The sequence below is a fragment of the Eretmochelys imbricata genome, chromosome 4 (genome assembly GCF_965152235.1).
Source record: "Eretmochelys imbricata isolate rEreImb1 chromosome 4, rEreImb1.hap1, whole genome shotgun sequence".
In the NCBI taxonomy this organism is placed as follows: Eukaryota; Metazoa; Chordata; order Testudines; family Cheloniidae; genus Eretmochelys; species Eretmochelys imbricata.
Genome location: NC_135575.1, coordinates 82852557 through 82875382, shown reverse-complemented (window position 1 = coordinate 82875382; position 22826 = coordinate 82852557). Strand labels below are relative to the sequence as shown.

At 43.1% G+C, this 22826-nt stretch overlaps 1 protein-coding gene across 1 annotated transcript in view; it reads right to left on the bottom strand.

The window, feature by feature from the left end:
- Window positions 1–2574: 2574 nt before the first annotated feature.
- The window catches only part of STOX2 (storkhead box 2), a 118748-nt gene continuing 98496 nt past the window's right edge, over window positions 2575–22826 (bottom strand). Inside the window, exons 3-4 of the mRNA XM_077814533.1 lie at window positions 13677–15942; window positions 2575–2770 (exon numbers count right to left, since the gene is read on the bottom strand). Of these exons, the coding sequence (XP_077670659.1) occupies window positions 2575–2770; window positions 13677–15942 (2462 nt within the window). The remainder of the gene's footprint in view (window positions 2771–13676; window positions 15943–22826) is intronic.

Below are 22826 nucleotides of genomic sequence, written 5' to 3'. Positions count from 1 at the left end.
TTGTAAGAAGAATGATAGATAAGCAACCATGTAATACAAGGCTATGATTTCATTGAAGGAGTAAGGTGACACAAAGCACTCAAGCTCCACTCCCATGGTTTTGTTACCAGAACCTCACAACGGAATTTCTTTATATTTCCCCTGTTGATTTTTTTTTAAAAAAATTCAAGATCAGAATATTCCTATTTGAAACTTCTGCTTACATTCCATATTCTGAGAGTCACATTAATACCAGTAGTATGCCATGTTAACATTAATATGACATTTTATTTTGTCTGCTGGACTATGGGAACTTTCAGAAATCAGAAACTATCCAGTTTTTAAGTAGATACTATGATATTTCTCTGGAAAGATGTCTTCTGTACAGTCAACTACCTGTATAAATTTTAGTAAGTTTATAACAAAGAAAATGTTTTCCCCAAAAAGGTAAAGTTTGTCTTTTCTGTTCACATTTTAATACTGCAATTTGTACTTTCAGATAATCAGCTATAAGTTAAGATATTGTTCAAACATTTTTATTTACTGAATTGATACATACTACTAACATCAGAGCATATCTCAGAAACAAAAATCACAGTCAGCCACTGTATCATATATAACGACGCCTCACAAAAAAGACTCAAGTCTGCATGTAATAAGCAATCCTGAAGTTACATATTTAAGCAATAAGATGGGACAGGCAAAGTATTATTGGGTCACGACATGGCTTGGAAGGCATGATAAGGCAGGAGGCTAAGGGCCAAGTGACTTTAACCAACCAAGAAGCACAATGATTTCCCTTATGTGCACTGAAAGGTCTTATTGCTCTTATGAAATGGAATGTAGGCATAGAAATAAGGAAAACAGTTAGAATATAGACATAGGTTCTGTATGATATACCTGACAGAATCAGAAACCAATTGTGTCCAGAGTTATAAAGCCATTTCATAAATATGTAAGCTATATCCAACTGTGTAATATACAGCTATATCTTTACTAAAGAATTCTGATGACAATACAGAACATGAGTGAAGCTCAAATGGTTTATACAAGTTATACATGTCACCAGAAACTGAAGAAAATGTTGGTTTTTAATATGTGCTGTTGGGTGTAATATCTTGGGTACCAATAAAAGGCAATGTAAGTATTTACATTGCTGAACATCCTTCTTAATGTTTTCGTTTTTCTTCCAGTTCTGATAAAATAGCAAATGTGGGCACTTTTGGAGACAGTTTGCTGCAGTAAATGTTTGCATGTGTAACAGAGCAGAACTTGGCCCTTTATACCTAAAAATTACTTGTGGAGTTTGCCTATCTGTAAGAGTTACTCTGGAGTAATCAAGTTAGCATAAATTACTTTGGAATAACAATTTAAGGGAGTACAAATAAGATACACCACGCCTGCAGAATTAGGATTTCTCGATCAACCATATGAACACATTTAATTTCAAATCATATATAATTTTAAAAGCTATACATGTCCATAAAATGCTGAATTGTAAATAACGCCCATTGACTAAAAGGCCTGAAGTTTATAATTCTCTAAATTTCTCCTTTGATAACCACTGCAATGCACGCTATTTTCAACAGCCTAATTTAGGCACTCTACTTAAAAGCTATATAAAATAGAATTATGTCCTTCCATTAGAAAGAAATCAGCTCTTCAGGCCATGCTTGTCATTTGTATCACAAAGAACTTCTCTTTTGTTCAAATAAATTTGTTATTCTGATTTTTATATTAACAGCACGTTGGAATATCAGACGTGCCACACCAATGAGATCACCTTCCTTAAACATTTGATTTATACTAAAAAAAACCTGTTACGCCTTTTCTGTCACTATTTGCTTTGCCTCAACCCATAGTTAGACTTCCCCTCCTTCCACCTGGATTCAAAGGCCTTCAACTCTGTTTGCAATTATGGAAGGTTAACATAGTAAGTTTTAGACAAGCATCTCATATACTTTTGAAACAAAAAAATAAAATACAGCAATTCTCCCTTACCCACCCCACATACTTAAAACATGCCCTCTTTTGACTTGCTTTTATAGATTCCTGCAAAATCGTGTCATGAAAACTCACAGTGAAAATGACTGATGTATAAATAATTCACAGATAGAGCTGAGGTCTTTACTAGTCATGTTTGGCTTTGTTTTCCCTCAAGGTGACCTAGCTGTTTATTTTTAGTGGTGGCTCAATTTTTGAAATAAAATGATCAACTCTGTCCGAGTTTAACCACTCACAGGGGGCATCACGCATCTGTGGCATTTTTAAATGGAGTTGGCAACTGCATGGACATTGAAAATGCAGATTACACTTACAGTGTCTAGACTTTCATATATGTGCTCAGTTACAATTAAGTGAAGCAAAGGTGTACACATTATTCCTACTGCTATTCTGTTGCTACAGAGCTGCAGGTGTGGAAAGCAATACCTTGAAATACAAGATTTCTTTGTTGTCCCTACATAGCAGCACAGTTTAAGTAAACACCAAAACTGTGGATGAGATGCTCGTTTTTTCCAAAGATGTAAACATCAGTCCCAGTGTCGTAAACTTTGCTGTATAGGATGAGACAGAAGAGCCGAGGCAGAAGGACTATCAAACACTAGTAACAGAAGCTTGTAGGCAGTTAGCAGGTTTCTGCAGTTTTTCAGCTTCACTTGTTGGAGGGTCTGCAATTGCTCGGAAGTTGAACATTGGACCTGCGCCACCATGTGCAGGACTCAGGGCTGGGTTCTGACGTCTGTTACTCTCAACAATACTTGAAGTGTTGGAAGCCAAGCTCTCGCGAGTACTATAAAGCAAAATAAATGAAATAAACAAAACAAAACAAAACACCGCCACCCCCCGTATATCTACCAAAGAGGAAAACTGACTGGGGTGTTTTAAAATGGGCTTCCTGTGTTTGCATGCAGTGTCACATCAATGAAGCATATCAGTTTGATTATTCACATGTTGCTCCAAAAGGGATTGCAAACGTACTCACTGGTTACAGGTTATTGCACAGGTATAGTACTAAACAGACCTGAAGTTGTTCCACAAAGTTTGTACATCTGAGCCAATATCAAACATCTGGATTTTTCATTCAGGCAAAACTTCCATGTGAAATAGATCACCTTTCTTTCCAGGCTGGTGCACTGAATCACAGAATAGTTTCACTAAATCAGCCATGTGGCTGAACTGAGCTATGAGAATTCTCCTTTGGCCAGTATTTTTATGCCTCCCCATTATTGTATATGTTTGCACACAGAACATTTCTGGTAGTTCTGACCAAACTGAAGACACTATTTTCCATTAAAGCTGTAATACTTCCAATTATGACACATTTCTTGGAATGTTTTCTAGTTGCTGGCATCAAAGCCTTGAGATTCTGAGTGCCCACCACTATAAGGACTATCACGATGCAGGATTGGGTCCTTAAACAGCATTAGTGTTGTAATTTCACTTTATCTAATATAGAAAGTTCTTTTAATGCAAGTAAATTGCTCATCTGTGGGAGTGGCTGTGTGCTCAGCCCTTCTGAAAATCAGGCCATTTAATGAGGTATCTAAATAAGGACAGAGAAGCCTAAACTTGAGCCACCAATTTTTGAAAATAGTGGCCATTGTATTTAAAGTGAGTTCTACTCCTTTTATATTATACCACTTCTTTTATGTTCTACCCGTAAGGACCTTTGGATGAAGACAGACTTTATTTTTAATGAATCATTTGCTCCTGCTATTTATTCTCCACCTATAGCCATAATCCTTTGTTAACAACAATTATTTCTGTGGAGATGAGTACAAAACCACGCACAGAGGAATGAATTCAGGTGTGGAATAAACAGAAACAGAACAACTAAGAATCACTGATGCCTTGTGGAAAACTTGTTATAATAGGTATAGTTCTGCTCACCACTGGCCCTCTTCTGCCTTGAGTATTACCCATTTGCTTCAATGGACAATTTACATACCACTCAAGGAGCGTATGACAGGCAGAAACATACCCCCCTTCTCATTTTCTGACTTCTCTTCCTAAACTTTTAGCTGGGGATGGACAGATGACTGAAAAACAGCCTCTGTGTTTACAATTCATGAGTTCCTGCTGTTTATTTCTCACATGAAGTCATATTCAATTTGTAACCATCATTTCCAGATTTTCAATCATTTTCAATTTTGATGTCACAAACCGAGCATGACAACATGTATATCCTGAGATTGCCGTCATCCTGCAATGCGAGCTGTGTGTGCAGATTGATGGCAGGGTTGGGTATGACTCCAGGGGAGGGAAAAGCAGCAGGACTGCATGACCTCTTAAAAAAAAAAAAAAAAAAAAATGTACCTGGAGCCAACTTCAGTAGCCGCATCATCAAAATGTAACAGGAGTCTGACAGAAATTTTTCCAATATAGATGTGTTCAAGAATTCTACAGATAAAATACCTTCGGTGCCTTTTGACTTTAGAAGGAATTCTTTCATTATCAAGATCCTGTTAAAGTGTGTTTTCTTCCAATTTGGCATCCTTTTAAAATATAATTTTCCTTTTATACTGCTGAAATGGTAATTTTGGTTACTCAGGTGTACTAAACACTCCTGCTTCCTAGAAAGGAACTCTAAAAACGAATTTTTTTATTGTAAAGTGGGAAGGGAATAATAGTATTTTAATTACAATTAAAGGGCCACATTTAGTCTTAACTCCATTTACTTTAACTGGAGTTACACTGGGTATGAAATTGACCAGAAGTACCCATTTTAGTCATCTCACAATAAAACTCACTCCTTGGGTACATGAAAGCCCTTGAAATATTCAGAGTACATCCTGACTTTAAAAATAGCTTCCTGAACGTTGTATGTTACTCTTGGCTCATTTTAATGGCTCTTGCCAAAAAGAGATGTTAAAAAGTGGGTAATAAAGGCAGACAAAAAGAGGGATTATACAAGAAACCTAATTTTAAAAACTGCCATTTCTATTTCCCATTTGACTTTATATAAAACTAGTACAGCAGTACAATACATTAAACTTATCTGTTTCATTATCAAGCTAAAAGAAAAGGAGTACTTGTGGCACCTTAGAGACTAACAAATTTATTTGAGCATAAGCTTTTGTGAGCTACAGCTCACTTCATCCAATCCACTTCATTGTTAGTCTCTAAGGTGCCACAAGTACTCCTTCTCCTTTTGTGGATACAGACTAACACGACTGCTACTCTGAAACCTGTCATATCAAGCTAGTTAAACTTTACGATGGACAGAAATAGAGGTTTCAGCTTCAGTGCAAAGAATGAAGGCAGACAGAATATCTCCTTGAACTAACTGAACTGCAAATCTGAGGTAGACAATCACATGCGTGAATCCTGTAAGCTAGCCAAACAGTAGTATAAGAACTGGCTCATATGCAACCAACCCAGAGGAAAAAAAAGCTCTGTATGCCAAATAAGATCAAATTGTTTGGGTGGGAGGTGCAGAGTGCTATATGGGCAACAGTAAGAATAAGCAGAAGTGTACTTCCATTTAAAAAATAAAAGATTAATTTGTAAGAATACAATGCAAGTGGACATACTGCTGTTATAGTGGAAAGATGCTAAGCATCTGCACAACACATGTGATCAATAAAATGGATCAATTCCTAAACCTTCCAAAGTTATATGACCTTGGTTAGCTGCAACAGGTAAAAGAAACAGACACTTACTGTAAACTATGGTTATTTGAGATGTGATGCAGACATGTATTCCACTTAGGTGTGTGTACCTCAGCGTGTCAGAGCTGGAGAATTTTGCCTAACAGGACACACAGAGGGTGGGGCTTGCACCTCATGGCGTAGCTCCTCTCCCTTCAGTTCCTTAGCACCAAACACCCAGAGACCAGACTCTGGTGCAGAGGGGAAGGAGGGTGTGGGCCGTGGAAAACACTTTGGCATCACATCTCAAAGAACCACAGTTTTTCAAAGAAACCACATATCAAATAACCACAGTCATTTCTTCTTCTTCAAGTAGATGCAGCTGTGTATTCCACTTAGGTGACTCACAATCAGTACCCACCCCAGGAGGAGGGTCTCAGAGTCTGCCTATACAAGAATTGCAGGACCACCCTACCAAAACTTGCATCCACTCTGGAAGATGTGATGATGGCATAATCGTTAGGAAACGTATGTGTGGACAACCATGTAGCAGCCCTGCAAATGTCCAATATTGAGACATCATTGAGGAAAGATATAGATATTGCTTGCACTCTTGTAGAATGAGATCGCGCTGCTGAGGAGGTGTCGCCGAAGTTATCTCATATGCAGTCTTGATACAGGATGTTATCCATTTAGAGAGAGTCTGTGAAGAGGAACTACAGGCTAGTCAGCCTCACCTCAGTCCCTGAAAAATCATGCAGCAGGTCCTCAAGGAATCAATTCTGAAGCACTTGGAGGAGAGGAAAGTGATCAGGAACGGTTAGCATGGATTCACCAAGGGCAAGTCATGCCTGACTAACTTAATTGCCTTCTATGACGAGATAACTGGCTCTGTGGATGAGGGGAAAGCAGCAGATGTGTTATTCCTTGACTTTAGCAAAGCTTTTCATACGGTCTCCCACAATATCCTTGCCAGCAAGTTAAAGAAGTATCGGCTGGATGAATGGAATATAAGGTGGATAGAAAGCTGGCTAGATCATCGGGCCCAACAGGTAGTGATCAATGGCTCCATGTCTAGCTGGCAGCTGGTATCAAGCGGGGAGCTCCAAGGGTCGGTCCTGAGGCCGGTTTTCTTCAGATGACACTAAACTGGGAGGAGTGGTAGATACACTGGAGGGTAGGGCTAGGATACAGTGGGACCTAGACAAATTAGAGGATTGGGCCAAAAGAAATCTGATGAGGTTCAACAAGGACAAGTGCAGAGTCCTGCACTTAGGATGCAACAATCCCATGCACTGCTACAGACTAGGGACCGAATGGCTAGGCAGCAGTTCTGCAGAAAAGGACCTAGAGGTTACATTGGACGAGAAGCTGGATATGAGTCAACAGTGTGCCCTTGTTGCCAAGAAGGCTAACAGCATTTTGGGCCGTATAAGTAGGGGCATTGCCAGCAGATTGAGGGACATGATCATTCGACATTGGTGAGGCCTCATCTGGAGTACCGTGTCCAGTTTTGGGCCCCACGCTACAAGAAGGATGTAGAAAAATCAGAAAGCATCCAGCGGAGGGCAACAAAAATGATTAGGGGGCTGGAGCACATGACTTATGAGGAGAGGCTGAGGGAACTGGGATTGTTTAGTCTGCAGAAGAGAAGAATGAGGGGGGATTTGATAGCTGCTTTCAACTACCCGAAGGGGGTTCCAAAGAGGATGGATCTAGACTGTTCTCAGTGGTACCAAATGACAGAACAAGGAGTAATGGTCTCAAGTTGAAGTGGGGGAGGTTTAGGTTGGATGTTAGGAAAAACTTTTTCACTAGGAGGGTGGTGAAGCACTAGAATGGGTTACCTAGGGAGGTGGTGGAATCTCCTTCCTTAGAGGATTTCAAGGTCAGGCTTGACAAAGCCCTTTCTGGGATGATTTAGTTGGTGATTGGTCCTGCTTTGAGCAGGGGGTTGGACTAGATGGCCTCCTGAAGTCCCTTCCAACCCTGATATTCTATGATAAAAGACTGCTTTTATCAAAGATATTCTATGATAAAAGACTGCCCTGAAAACTATCTGCATATGACACAAATGAGGTGAAGCAAAAAACAGTTTAGTCCTGTCCAGACAGCTGGCTAGATGTCACTTGATGTCTGCTTCTCCGGAAATGAATGTGGCTTAGGAAAGAACACAGGTAAATATACTGCATAGTTCAAATGAAACTGAGAAACTACTTTAGACAAAAATTTTGGGCGCGGTAGTAAAGTTACTTTGTCCTTAGAGAACTGTATATAAGGGGGCTCTGCCATCAGAGCCAACATCTCACAGACTCTCCTTGTGGATGTTATTGCTAGTTGGAACCAGTGGCTCCGGAACAGGGGAAGGGGGGGGGCAGAGGAGGGACCCAGCAGGGCCACAGGCCTCCCACTTTTTGAAAGTGGACAGGTCTGGCCCATCCACTTTCCACCAGGGTGCCCTTCCCCCCGAGGCCCCACCTCCTGGCCAGCATGGAGCCTGGCCAGAGAGCCCAGTTGCCCACGATGTGGGGGAACTGAGAGCAGCCCCGTCCTGTGTCATTGCCACCCCCGACCACAGCTCTCCACCCGGCCCAGGGCAGGTGGACATGGAAGGTTCACGATTCTGCACCAGCTTACCGCAGCTGCTCGCGCAGCTCTCCCCGAACCGGCTCCTGCTGTCGTGGGGGGACAGAGTGGGGAAGGAGGGGACCTTGGACCCGGCCATGGTAAGAGCCGCACAGGCAGATGTGGGGAGCCGCAGACCCTCCATCTGCCCTGGACGGGGACATGGTTGGGGGTCTACTCTCAACAGGCCCCTGACACCATGGACAGATGGAGGATCTGCTGCAGCTCCCCACAGCTGCCCGTGTGGCTCTCATCATGGATGGGTTGTGGCTCCGAGGCCCTGCACCCTGGCTAGAGCCACACAGGCAGCTGTGGGGAGCCTGGGTCCCTGCATCTCCCCTTGATGGAAGAGGCAGGGATGCAGGCAGGGGGCTGCTTTTGCCCCCCTCCCCCTGGGCAAGGGTGGGGCCTTGGGAAGGCAGGGGCCTCTGCGCTCCCCCCCCCGCCTTTTGCTAGGAACACAGTTTCATGACACAAAAGTGGAAAGGGACAAGATGTGAGGGGTTCAAGTGGAGGTCCCACTAAAGCCACTAGGACTGTATTAAGGTCCCACAGAGGAACCAGCTCTTGGACTGGAGGATGGAGGCAAAGAAGCCATTTTAAGAATCTTGCTACCACGGCATTGGAGAAGATTGATCTTCTCTGAAGGGGCCAGGGATGAAATGCCGATATCTCTGCCAAATCCACTTCCAATGAAGTCAGCATAAGTCCAACGACTGAAGGTGCAGCAAGTTCACCAAGATATCCTGGATAGAGGCCAGCATTGGTTTTATTCTGCAGGCCCATGACCACATCAAAAACCGTTTTCATTTCATCGCATAGGCTATTCTGGTAGACGGCTTTCTACTGTTGAATAGGATCTGTTATACAGCCACCAAACTCTGCTATTCCTCCTCATTTAGCCGCAAAGCAACCAGTCCGTGAGATGCAGGAAACTGAGCATGGGATCCAATGCGTGACCACGATTCTAAGAGAGTTGGTCAGGATGGAGAGGAAGGGGTATGGGAGGCTGAACTGACAGCGCGAGAAGGTTGGAAAACCAGCACTGTCTCAGATGGGCTGGGACAGTGAGAATGAGCTTGGCTCAATCCACTTTCAGATTGAGGCTGACCTGTGGGATGATCTGGGGAAAAGCATATAGGACAGCCAACTGCTAGCTGAGAAGGAAAGTGTCAGACAGGGAGCCCAGATTGAGGCTCCCTCGAGAGCAGAACAGGTGACATTTCCTGTTGTCTCTCATAGCAAATAGGGAGATCGTCAGAATGCCCCAAGTTGCAAAGGTGACCTGGAGGATGTTTGTCTTCAGAGACCACTTGTGACACAGTGAAAAATTCCTGCAGAGATGGTTTGCGAGATGATTTTGGACTCCAGGCGCATAGTCAGCTATCTGAGTAATGCTTTCCTCAACGCGGAACTGCCACAACCTGATTGCCTCTTGGCAAAGCATCCTGAAGTGTGTTCCTCTTTGCTTAGTCACATAATACATTGTGGTGGTATTGTCGGTAAATATGTGAACCACTGAGCATCTGATATGGTCCAGAGAAGTGTGACATGCATCGTAGATGGCTCGAAGCTCCAGCATGTTGATATACAATGTGGACTCCTGCTCTGACCATAGACCTCGAACTTTCAGCAACCCTAGATGTACTCCCAAACCCATCAGGAAGGCATCGGAGACCACAGACCTGGTTGGCAAAGGCTGGATGAAGGGAACGCCCTGGCAAACGTCTCTGGAGACGTCCACCACTGCAAGGAATCCAGGACCAGGTGAAGACAACAGACCAATCTGCCCAGTGGGTGAAGAGTAGCAAGCCATTCATTTTGAAACAACATGGGAGGATAGCTGACAAGAGTGATCATTTGGAACCTCATGTATCTGATATATTGGTTGAGGCTGCAAAGGTCGAGATTGAGTCTTACCCTGTAAGTGTATTGAAGCCATTGTGCTCCAGAAGACCTTAGCAGGCCTAAGTAGCCCATTGTTAATGGGGAAGGCAACTCTCCGAGGGGCAGATGACTGTGGGATATCCACTAACTTGTGGGTGTTCTCCTGCAGGAACTCCACATGGATATCTAGGGAAGCGGCTACATGCCACAAAAGGTCCTGGTACACCTTGAAATCCTCTAGTACCGAAGGGGAGAAAGGGACAGGCACTGTGGAACTGTCCAGGGACAAAGATGGAGTGGTTAACTGTGCCAGAGCTGGATCCTGCTCCAGAACTGACGGGCCTGGGTGGAATGACTCTGGAGGCTCCACAAGGGGAAGGCTCACTGGTACCTGGGCCTGTGGAGAATGGACAGTCCCCGTCACAGACCTTGTCGGCGAGATGAGGGGTGGGACCTATGTGACCGACCATGGAAACCCACGGGTATGGATAGGGCAGTGGTGACAGTAGGCACTGGGCCAGAGGCGCCCGTCCGAACTGCAAAACAAATGCCAATCTTGGTACCCAGAGAGCTCCATGAATGGCCACCGATGTGGGTCGGATGGTGGGACAGTCAGGATGAAAATCCTGACTCAGATTCCAAAAAGTCCCAGACTTCAGGGGATAAAGGAGGAACCAGCCCTGAGGGTGTGAGCAACCGGTCCAACTCACCCATAGCCTAGAATGACGAGGAAGCTGGCGCCGACGGTTGAAACAGTACAGGTTGTTTCTGGGGATGGAAGCGGTGTCGACCCTGAAGTCGGCTGCAATTCCAAAGTAACTGATGGTGCTGAAATGGAGGGCAGTGAGTGCCAGTCACAATTCACAGGGCTGGAGAGGTCCATTGCACAGAGTCTGGTACTGATCCCAATTCTTCTGACCATGAAAGGGAAACCTCAGGGTATAGTGCCAACAGACTCCCAGGTTCAGTGGGCCGCTCAGCCTACGGGGCTATAAAAGATGCAGCATTAGCTAAGTCCTGGATCAAGGGTGAGCTCAGGACAGAAAGGCAGAAGAGGTCCTGATACACTCCTAGCATGGGAAGAGTCTGTGCTGGCATCGCCCTCATTGGTGTCGGACTCAATGGATGCCCCAGGGCCCCAGAGTCAATGGTATGGGTCTCTGACCTCCTTGCATGGTACTGGGAAGTGGTTGATGGCCTTGCTTCATCCCACACACCGTCATTCACCCTGTGCCAATACACACTCCTTCTGGAAGAGGGATATGAGTCCCACTGGGACCTGGAGCAGGCTTGGTCAGTCTTATGCTATCTTTTCCTCGGCACACTTGACGGGAAAACAACTCCTCCATCTCTTCAGAGAGGCGCCAGTTTCAGGATGTGATGTGGCAGCACTCTCAGAACCAGAGGGTAACTTCTGATCTGACGAGGGCCTCAGTGCCGAAGCAGGCCTCCTGGCCTGCTTGAGCAGGCGTTGCTTCAGATGAAGATCCCTTGCCACGTTAGTCCGTTTGGTGAACTATCTGCAAATAGAACACCGTTCCCTGATGTGACTTTGCCTAGGCACAGCAAGCACTGCATGTGGGGATCGCTCCCCCACACAGTGGACAATGTTTAAATCCCGGTGAGGGCATCACCAGGGAAATACTTAAACTACCGCTAACTAACACTAAGTACTAAGGGTACTAATTAACTATACACTACTAGAAATGTCAGTAAAAATAAAAGGTTTGTGATAGGAAAACTACACAGAACTCTGCCTCCAGCAACAGGTGGTAAGACGGAACCAAGTAGGGAATAGGGCAGTGCTGACTCGTATAGCAAGGGGAGAAGCTATGGCCACAAGGGGTGAGCACTGCTGCCTACAGGTTCTACTTGGGAAAATACTCTGGCTCCAGAGTGCAGGACTGCACACATCCAAGTGGAATACATGGCTGCATCTACTTGCAGAAGAACCTTAATTACTCTTTCTTCCTTTAAAATTATATTTTTAAATTTTAAATGCTAGAAATAATTATCCCCATTAATGTGTCTTTTAAAAAAATAAATTACCCCAGTGATTTGGTGGATAGTGCAGCATGTAGCTAATTGGAGGCAAAGCAGTAGCTCTAAAATTCCTTGAACCAAGGAGGGATAAAAGTGCCACAGAAGAGTTACCCTCAGCCATGGAGCAGCAGGGGAGATGTGAAACAAAACTGCATTTCATTCCCACAGTAAGGCAGCTTTCCCTGACAGGCCTGCGCTGTGAGACACTTGCTACTGTTTAGTAAGAGGAGGGACAAAGATATGCTGAGGGATCAAGAGGCAGCACAGCACAAAGGGCTAGGGAGAAGCCTAAAAGTCAACCTACATGACTCTCATTCTGAGCCTTTGGGTCAAACTCTGCTCTCAATCACACCATCATCATTCTGGTTTAACTACCAAAACCAAGGGAGTTTTCTTTAGACTGACACCGTTTTAACTAAGAGGAGAATCTGGTCATGAGTGTAGAGATCAGGACTCCTTTGCATATGTTCTGAAGCCCCGTACGCCCAACATTTATTTTTTTATTTTTTTTTGTAAATTAACAATTTTGAGAAACTAAATCAATTTTAAAACAGAAACAAATATAATTTCCTTTTACCTAACAAGATTCAGATCTTATTTGTTGTAAAAGTGAAGGTGATAAATAACTAAAGTCTACAATAGGATACTGCAAAAGAACTACCACCTGTACACTGTTACTTTGTCTTAAGACTCATTGGTCTGGATTAATTGGTTGGTTTCTAGGATAAACAGTGAGACTCAAGACCCAGTCTACCAGGGCCATGGCTTCCTCTGGGATCAGAGAGGAGAAGCCTCAGTGAAGGATTATTAAACTGGAGATGACACTGTAAATCTTCAGGGTGGGCATATATCAGCAACTGTCTCTTCCCATATGTTTCTAAAACTTCTAACACCATATAGAATCCTTACACTCTTTTCCTAGACGTTACAGGCTAGACACCTCTGTTGATGCACTGTTTGGACAACTTCAGGGACCAAACATCGTTAATACCTTCAGGGCTGTGGTACCTTCCTGAACCTCTCTCCACTCTTCTTCTAGGTAGAAGAGACTGCTCTTCAAATCCTACCAGTTTGACCTGGTGACAGACACGGCTTCAGAAAGAGGATTTAAAAAATACCAGAGAAAAGTATAAGTGGTATCTCTATGTCCCCTAATCACCTATCTGTAATGTCTCAGCCAAAGACACTGTCACTACACTGTATCCGTTCTTCCAGTTTATCTTGCTGATGATATTTTTGAGCCACCCACCCCAATTCTAAATACAACATAAATTAATCCGAAAAAGTGATACAGGAAAGTTTGGGGTGGAGGGACAATGAACCTTTGGCAAAAAGGCAGTGGTAAGATTTGTTGCTGTTGCCTATGTGAGGGAAAGAAACCAAGCCATCGGTCTGGATAGAGGCTTTCTGGAGGCTGCCTAAAAATTTTGTCTAAAAGAATGTCTGAAACAGTTTAACACAGTCCCACAATTGTTCACCCATACAAAACACAGTAATAACTGAAAACAGAGCATTCTAGAGTAGTCTTTATAATTAATTTTACAGTCCTACCGTGGAGAATTGAACCCGCTGTCTACAGTAATGCTGCTGCTGTCCATGCTGTCCAGTCGAGCTGAATGGGTGGCTCTCTGGCTGCTGCTGTTTTCAGTTTCCTTGGGGGTGAGAAGAGTGAGATTCTTCTCAAACTTTCTTTGCAGATCCCTTTCTTTTTCCCGCTCCAGCAACCACTGCATAGTGCCCACATCATCCCTGTTTTTTTCTTCCTCAGCATTTTTATTTGTTCCTTCCTCTGAGTCATCATCATCAGAAACATTGTAATAATCAAAGGTGGCTTCCTGGTTCCCAGCTGTCTCTTGCTGTCTCTGTGAAACGGGTAAAACTTGTGTAACTGAGGTTACTATAGCTTGTTCAAGTTTCTCACATCTGCCTGGCAGTGTGTCAGAGGGTGTCTTTTGATGGGGTTTTAGTAGGGGCGTACTGGACTTGTGATAATTATTCACAGACAGTGTATTGTGTAGAGGTTTAAAAAGTGTATCTTTGCTAAATATTTCTTTCCTTTTGTCCAGGCTGCTTGATTCAGTGTTATGGTGTTGAACCAGTCGCCCATTTGCGATCACCTCAGAGGTCTGGCCAGCAACAACTGGACCACTACTTGGCCCTTTAGGGGACTCCTCTTTGTGTACCCCAGGTTCTCTGGCTATGTGTTGGGAATGTCTTTCTGAAGGAGAAAGTTTTTTTATTCCTTCTGTTAAAGTCACTGTGTCATGGTCCTCTTTATTTTTCCCCAGTGGTGATGGAGCAGTAAGTACAGTCTCACTCGAAGTGTTGCATTGAAAATAATCATCAATTGCTGATTTTGTTGTGCAGGAGTTGAGCTCACTATAAGATGGTAAATTCTCTGTAGGCTTGATTTGTTCCAATAAGCCACAGGAATTGGGGGTTTCTACATTGCCACTAACTATTTCGGGTACACACACATCTTTATAGTTTGCAGATGAAATCAGAGCCCTTTGATGACTGAGTGACTGTGAAGGCCTTAAGGTACTGTCATCAGTATATGCTTGGCTAGTTGTTGGGTCATCGGGGCTACACCCTTCAGCTACGTCTTCAGGTGTACCTAAAGTAGCAGAACCCAGAGGTCCTTTAGAGTTGTCCATTGACCTAGACCTTTCCTTGGCTTTGTTAGACCTCTCGTTCCTTGACCTTCTATCTTGTGTATGGCTGTGGCTTCGATGGACCTTGGAGTGGGAGCTTCCCCTTGAAGGTTCAGGAAAAGGCATCTCAGTTCTTCTTTTGGCCAATTCACCAGATACATCCCATTCTGGTGTCATGGGAAAGTGAGACTCAATCACGCTAGGATTGCTGTGCATGATAAAATTATCTCCTTTGTGTTCTATTATGAAACAGCCTTCCCGTGGGGACCTAGTAAGGGGATCATAGAACTCATACTCTCTTTCACCTGGTATATCCAAATGGGAACCATCTGAAGGGTCTCCTTTGGACACCCGGGTCTTGCTGTGTGACCGAGATTTTCCATGAGGCTTTCTGTGATTCCTACTCTTTTTGCTTCGCCCACTATGGTGAGCTGAAGATCCAGCTTTGCTTCTTTGAGCTTTTTCTTCTTCAAGTTTCTTCATTAGTGCAGTATGCCTCATTACATTTTCCACAGTCAAGTCTGGGTTAATGCGCCTAATAATCTCCATTTCTACCTCCCTGGGTATAGTGGTAGGGGTGTCTTCATCCCGCAAGGGCCATTCCTCAGGAGGAAACTGGGCAGAGAAATTGGCCAGCTGTTTTGCCTTGTCCTTTTTAAAGCTTAGTCGAAACAATTTTAGTCCAAACTTTTTAGACTGCTTTTCTACATCTTTAGGCTTTGAGAGTGTCTCTGCTTTATAAGAAAAATTTACAGTACTTTTACTTTTTTCACTGGGTGGTACCTGACACAGAGAAGGAGGGCAATATGAGTCTTTACAGTCTTTTGTGGATTTCCTCTGTAGGGTGGACGCATGCATGCTGTGCATGTCTTCTCTGCAACAATGGCAAGAGTCGCAGTGGTTTTTGGGTAAAGTTCGGTCCCTGACGCAGCCTGAGGTGGAGGGAGTTATAGTTCCTTGCTGTGGAGAGGTACACTGAGACCTGTCAGGTATCCTCTCATCCAAATGGTACCATTTACTGTTAGTTCTTATGAGGGATGGGGTTATAAAATAAGTCTGTGGGGTCACGATGAAATAGCCATCTGGAGTTGGATATATTTTCCTCTCTCGTACAAGCATGTTCAAGGTATGCCGAAGAATTTCAGGACTGGGAGTTGGAACGCCTAAAACAACAGTAAATACATATGAGCTACTGTATAATCATGAAAAGTTCTTCGGCTCCCCTCCCACCATCCCATACAGAGTTTTGCCAACACAAAAGTTATAGCATGTTGAGCAAACAATTCAAACTGAGCACATTGATAGGCATTCTCTAGTCTGTATTTCCACTTATCTCCTACACTTCAGTCACATTAATTATTAACTAAATAAAAAGAGGACATTAATAGAGTGTAAAAAATAACACTTTAGTTACTTCCATTGTGTAGGTGACTGTAAACTACAAAATGGAAAGAATACAAAGAAAAGAGAATCAAGGGAAAAGATTTCATTTTTATTATTCTAGTCAAATATTTACATCCCAATTTATCAATATGTATGTATTAATTGTGATTTACAGCAATGTATAAACAGGTGCCCATAACATTTTTTTCCAGATAAAAATGCAATAGAAACAAAGCACACAGGAGAACCATACCTCCAACACAATTCAACAGGCAGGACTTTCCCACCAAACCATTCCCACATAAACAACTGCCCTCATCAGGCTCTAAGCTCTTCAGCCTCTCCAAGAAAAAGACTATTTGAATTACACAGATCTATTTTACTCAAAACAAATGTGTTGACTATGCTGGATGATATTTGTCTTCTAAAAACTTCCCCACAAGAGTCGCTTGGCCTTTAAGTGGGGTCTGATGGACCACATGCTTGAGTGCAGATATCAAATACAGGCAGATACCTTATTATTGACTACATAAAATCCACATAGGTCATTTTGTGGACTGGGCCTTCAGGCCTGATTCTGTACCTATTGAAGTCAACGTAAAAATGTCCATTGACTTCAGTGGTACAGGATCAAGTCCTTAATACTTCAAAGTACTACACCAAATAAGGTGCTGACTGATGTGTAGTATAAGCAAATGGCTCGGCTGCTCTCTTCTGTGTCTCTTACTGTATGTTACCAACTCCACACATACACGTTTCAGAGGTCAGAGTTTGCAGTTACACTTTGCTACTTGCGTTTGAGTACAGCAGGAGGACAACATGGGACCAGCACAGTGAACAATATGCTGTCCAAGAGCTAGCATGCTGTTGTGGCAATTACAAACTGACTTCAAACACTGGCTCTTGGTGTTACGACATAACTGTGAGGGGAAGGGATAACAAAAATGTCCACATTTTGGAGCTTCACGTGCTAAAATGAAGAAAAGTATTTCTGATTCCTAAATGACCAAATTAATCTATAAGGCTAGAGTTTAGGAGGAGGATCAAAAATAAATACAGACACTCCCCAGGTTATGCAAGACCCGACTTAATGCAAATTCGCACTTACGGAAAAAGTTCCATAAGCTAGAAATAGGAGTTTTTTAGTTGGGCTTTTTTTTTTTTTTTTTTTTTTGCATAACGTTCGGTTATACGTTTCCAACTTATGCAAAATTCAAGTTACGCGAGGCTTTCCGGAACGGAACAATTGCGTAAATCAGGGAGCATCTGTAAATGAAATAAATGGCATTGAACCGGCCCCTATTATTCACCACTGCTTTCTTTCAAGACAAAATGGATGCAGCAAACTCTAAAACACACCCCATACATGAAATACAATAGTTGAAACAGATGTTTATACAACCACCAAAGAAGAAGAGAAAAAATGTTCATGCTCAATATTGAAGGAAACCTGTGTGATGCGGGAATCAGTCTGCTTTTGCTTAATGAATTGGAGACTGCTCAAGAATAGTTCACTGGTGCAAGTTAATCAGCTCATTTAGTGCTAACAGGATGAGACCAGATCCTGCAGTAAAAGTTCTGGTTTCACCAGCTTACTCTTCAGGGAGAGTTATAAAAGGGAGTCTTTTTTTCCACTGCTGAACAGATTACAGGACAACAAGCACCAAGGTTTAGGACAGTCCTGAAGTTCTTGTTGCATGTACACCTTAGGGAGAGGAAGGTTTTCCATCCATTTGTTCCCAGGACCCCAAATAATCTCATCCCTGGTCTCATACATGGGGAGAACAGAACCCTCCTCATCTCTAACCTTGAAAATCTTTATTTTATTTTGTTTTTTTAAAGGGTGTTGAAACATTGGCTTCTGCTAATTCACTGCAGAAAAGACTAGTTGGATTAAGTTCCTAACTAGAATTTATCTGGGAAATATGAGGTAGGGGGAAGGGGAAAGGCCCAGTTGAAGTCCATTCCCCTTCTTCTTTGATGAATTCAGTGGGACCTTCACCCATCTCCTGATATGCCCATAACCTCACAGAAGAGCAACCTGCTTAATGCTGGAGCCATACTGGGGAGATCTCCTGTGTATGACTCTAGAGGAAATCTGCCTGTATCTGCCTTGCTGTGGCTCATGTGGGGGGTGGATTCTTCTCTATTTCCTCTGCCGGCATCTTCTAAAAGGCCTTTTTAGTAGGCTGTCTAAGAAAGTGTTAATGCAAGTAGGTTCCAAGCCTTCATTACATGTGTGACTGATTGCTGGTAGTAGGCTTTAACCTTCCAAAGGCCAAAAATCTCCCCCACTCTCCATGTTGGGAAGGTGAACCCAGATGCTGCTCTCTCAACTGGGAGAAGGGTTCATGCATCGGAGACACAGATAGCTCTTGCTGCAGAGACCTTTATGACTATGCTGCAGTCTGGGCAGTATCTCCCTCTCCTTTACTTCCTCAGACAGCAGCCACCATGCTGACCGAAGATGTGGGTGTCTGTCTGGAGACAGACCTTGGACTGCGGAAAATGAGGAGGGATGCTAAGAAGTAAGTGCCAACATTTCTTTATTCCTCATTAGTTTTGTCTGTGTTAAAAGGACATGTGGAGCAGTCACCACTCCAGAATCGGGAGTCCAGAGCAGAACAGAACCTTCTGGCATTCAACTACTCAAGGTTATTTAAAAAAAAATTAATATGGAAAGAGATGCAGTGCTTCTTTTTCAAGATTTGATGGCTTAAAAACAAAAAGCAACAAAAAACTCTAGTTCCACCTGCACCATAACGAACATTTTTCTTGTGGCCTTTTCAGACAACTTTAGCAAAAGGCAATTTTAAAATTTCTTTGTGAAGTAAGTCATTATCCCCTTCTTTCTTTACAGTCAAAAGCTCTCCTACATAATACACATGTTCTTAATAGGTGCTTCTAGAGTGCATTTTACAGAATAGAGGAGTAGAAATTAAAGTGTTTTTCTCTCTTTCATACGTGAAGAACATTTCAACGACAAAGCTAAGCTATTGCTGTCCAAATTTTATTAGAGTGGATTCTAATGTATGCCCGTGTTTCACTATTTTCGCAAGTATAGTTGTATGTGTTTCCACACACACAGCCCTCAAGCCCTCCTGAAGTTTTGACATAAGCCAACAATAGCCAAGATAGAGAGAGCTCATGCTAACGAGAGAGAACTCATTATCCCTAACTCACCCCATTAGTGGGTACTGTATTGCAGTATGTATAGTGTGACGGGGTAAGGCCAGATGGCTATAAAAAAGTAGTGGGAAATAGATAAATTAGCTCCAGGCTAAACAAATCCCTCGTACCAGGATAAGGTAAATGGCAGCTGCTCCAGGTCAATTAAGACACCTGGGGCCAATTAATAACTTTCCAGAAGGCAGGGAGAATGCTAGGTTGATTGGGACACCTGAAGCCAATCAGGGACTGGCTGAAACTAGTTAAAAGCCTCCCAATTAGTCAGGTGGGTGTGTATGTCAGGAGCTGTGGGAGGAAGTTGCGCTGTTGGAGTACTGAGTAGTACATACCATATCAGGCACAAGGAAGGAGGCCCTGAGGTAAGGGTGAAGTGGAGCTTGAGGAAGTGGGGACTGCTGGGGGGAAGTAGCCCAGGGAATTGTACATGTCATGTTTCTAAAAGGTCAGCTACCATAGCTGATACTATTAGGGTCCCTGGGCTGGAGCTCGGAGTAGAGGGTGGGCCCGGGCTCCCCCCTTCTCTCCCTTCCCCCCCGATTAATCACTGAGACTGGGAGACAACAGAGATTGTGCAAGGGAAGATAGCTTCTCCTCACCTCCCTCGCTGGCTTATGATGAAAATGGCTCAGTAGACTGTGACCCTTGTCTCTAGCGAGAGAAGGGTTACGTGGAGGGTCACAGTGAGCCTCTGAGGCTAGCGAAATCCGCCAGGAAATGCGGGACCCATGGAGACAAGGAGAGAGCTTTGTCACAATAGTAACTACTCTCTTATCTGGCTTTGGATGATATTTGTATTTAGAGGTGTTTTTACTGGGTCAATTACCAGGAATATTTGTCAGGAAAGGTTTATAATGGAGCTGTTAAGAAGTTGAATAGGAACAATATGGACACAAAAGTGAGAGCAGCAGCAAAAAAGAAGTGGGAGGAAAGGAGTACTCAGGGCTTGTCTACACGACTGCTTAAGACACTCAGGATTGTGAAAAAACCACCCCTCTGACTAATATAAGTTAGACTGACTTAAAGCGGTGTCTACATCACTCTATGTCAGGGGGAGATGCTCTTCTACAGACACAGCTTCCGCTTCTTGTTGAAGTGGCGTATTTATGCCGACAGGAGAGAGCTCTCTCGTCGGCATAGCACGTCTTCACCAGAGGTGCTACATTGGCACAGCTGCATCGATGCATCTGTGCTGACGTACAGTACATTGTGAAGCACTTGTGAAGACAAGCCTTTAAGATTCCAATCTTCCTTCCCCCATCCCAAATTATGGGTCACATACTTTTCATGAAATAATCATCAAGGTAAGGCAAGAGAACTCAGATTTCCCTCTCTCCCTTTCCAGTGGGAGTACCCTCGCTACAGGAGATCATCCTGGAAGTAGTAGCAGAGACACACACAACCCTGAATGGGCAGGGCACACCAGCAGTAGCAACAAATGGGAACATCTAAAAAAAAATAAGCAACTGTGTACTGGCGGGTGGACAACAAGAGCTTAGCACACACACTGAGAGCTCAGAGCCTTGTGTTATCTCCCTGGGTCAACACAAAATAATAATATGCAACCCACATTTTCTGGACCTCAAGCATCTACAATTAAAGAACTTGAAAACCATACCCTCAGCTTAAGCAGGCTCTTAGCATAGGGCAGAAGTGCCAAGAATGAATACAGTGCACACAGAGCAGATATGTATTATCTGTTTATGTTTAGTTCATACTATTTAAGTGCCTGCTTTGCTAATGCTGTCCCTCCGTCCTCTACCCTTAGCTTCGTTGCCGGTGGCAGTGAACCAGAAAGCCAGACTCTCTCAGCTTTTCTTTGTGTCTGTGTACAAGATGCACTGCACGATTTAGTGTTACTCCCGCTGAAGTGAGAGGGTAGCAGTGCAGAAGTCCCATTTCATGCTCCCCTTTTCATTGTAGGTTTATTTACACCAGGAAGCACTTTACACCAAGTTAACAAGAAGCAGCCATGAGATCATCATTATTACTGTATTGTTTAATTTAATATACAAATGTAAATGATAGAAGGAGAAAATGCAACAAACAAAACTGGCTGTCAAAAGGTAATTTTTTTCCCTTTAAGTTAACACTTTTCTGGTCCTTCTTTCTCATCATTTTCCCTACCTATCCATGTCCTTTCCACACTCTTTTTACTTCCCTCCAGGTCAGCCATGTTCTTTCCCCCAAACCAGTTGCAATACGTTTCTGTTAGCATTTGGTTTCATATCTGAAGTGGGGAGAGTGGCTGAGATTCTCCCAGTGTATTATAAACAATATCAACAAAAATATCTCACCCTAACTGAGTGGTTAAAGAGAGCCCTCCATGTACACTTGGACTTTTCATACTGTCTAGCCCTACTGCTAGCACCAGATGATGTGCTGGTGGACATAATATTTGACAACAGTAGATAAAAAAAATGTTTCTGGTCTACACTAATACTTCCAAAGTTCCTAGCAGTGACGGAGTTGAATAGGGCTAGAGAAACAGTGCAAGAAGCTCTGGGGTAGACAAGGCCATCAGGTGGAAATAGGATCCTTCTATTTAGGTTATCATAATGTGCTCATCACGGTCGTATTTGAGTACCTTCCAGAGTTAAAAAGATAAATAAAGTGATAAAAACCTGTAAAGTGGGGATGAGAAGGGCTCAATCCTGCTCGCACTGAATCACTGGCAAAGCTCCCATTGACTTTAGTGGGAACAAGAAAGGGCCTGAAGGAGGAAGATAAGTCAAAGCTCTAAAAATCCTCATTTTTTCACGTTCCCCTCCATTAACCATTTGATAGCGCTATTCACTTTGCCTTTTGTAAGTTTTGAAGCTTCTGCTGAAGGGAATGAGAAGCCAAGTTGGTCTTTTTGCTGCTGCAAACAGCTTGGTTATTCTGAGTGCAGAAGTCCAAGTAGATGGATTTGCATATTCACTGTATGACGATTGAAAAATAATGGTACAGTGATTATACAAATATCTCTGTTCTGATTCTAATAATAGTTGTCCACCAAGCAGAGTACAGATATTTGCACATTAGTTTGAGATTAGCTACAGACTGATGATTCAAATAGGATACCCAGAACCAATCAAGGTTCAGAGCTGTTGGTATTGGAAAAAGTTATGCTTTCATATCTGTACAGCATCCTGCCATTCTGACTGGTGAAAACAGTTCCATTTCAGTAAAACATATAACAATTGCCAAAATTCATTTTTTAAAGTCAACCCCTTTCTGAGTTAGATCTATATCCTCACTCCATTTCAGTAATGGGATTCCCAGTTTCTTTGGGTAGTTACATGTATGAATGGATGGGACACCAAAGCACTTTACAAAAATTAATGAACTGAGCCTCATAACTCAAATAATGAAGAGGACAAAATTACTGATACAGAGCAATAAGGACTGCTTGGTAAGCTGGGCGCAAACGAACAGTATATGTGTTTCAACACAGCTGACTGTTAAGTCATACATCTAGTAGATTCTATACTCC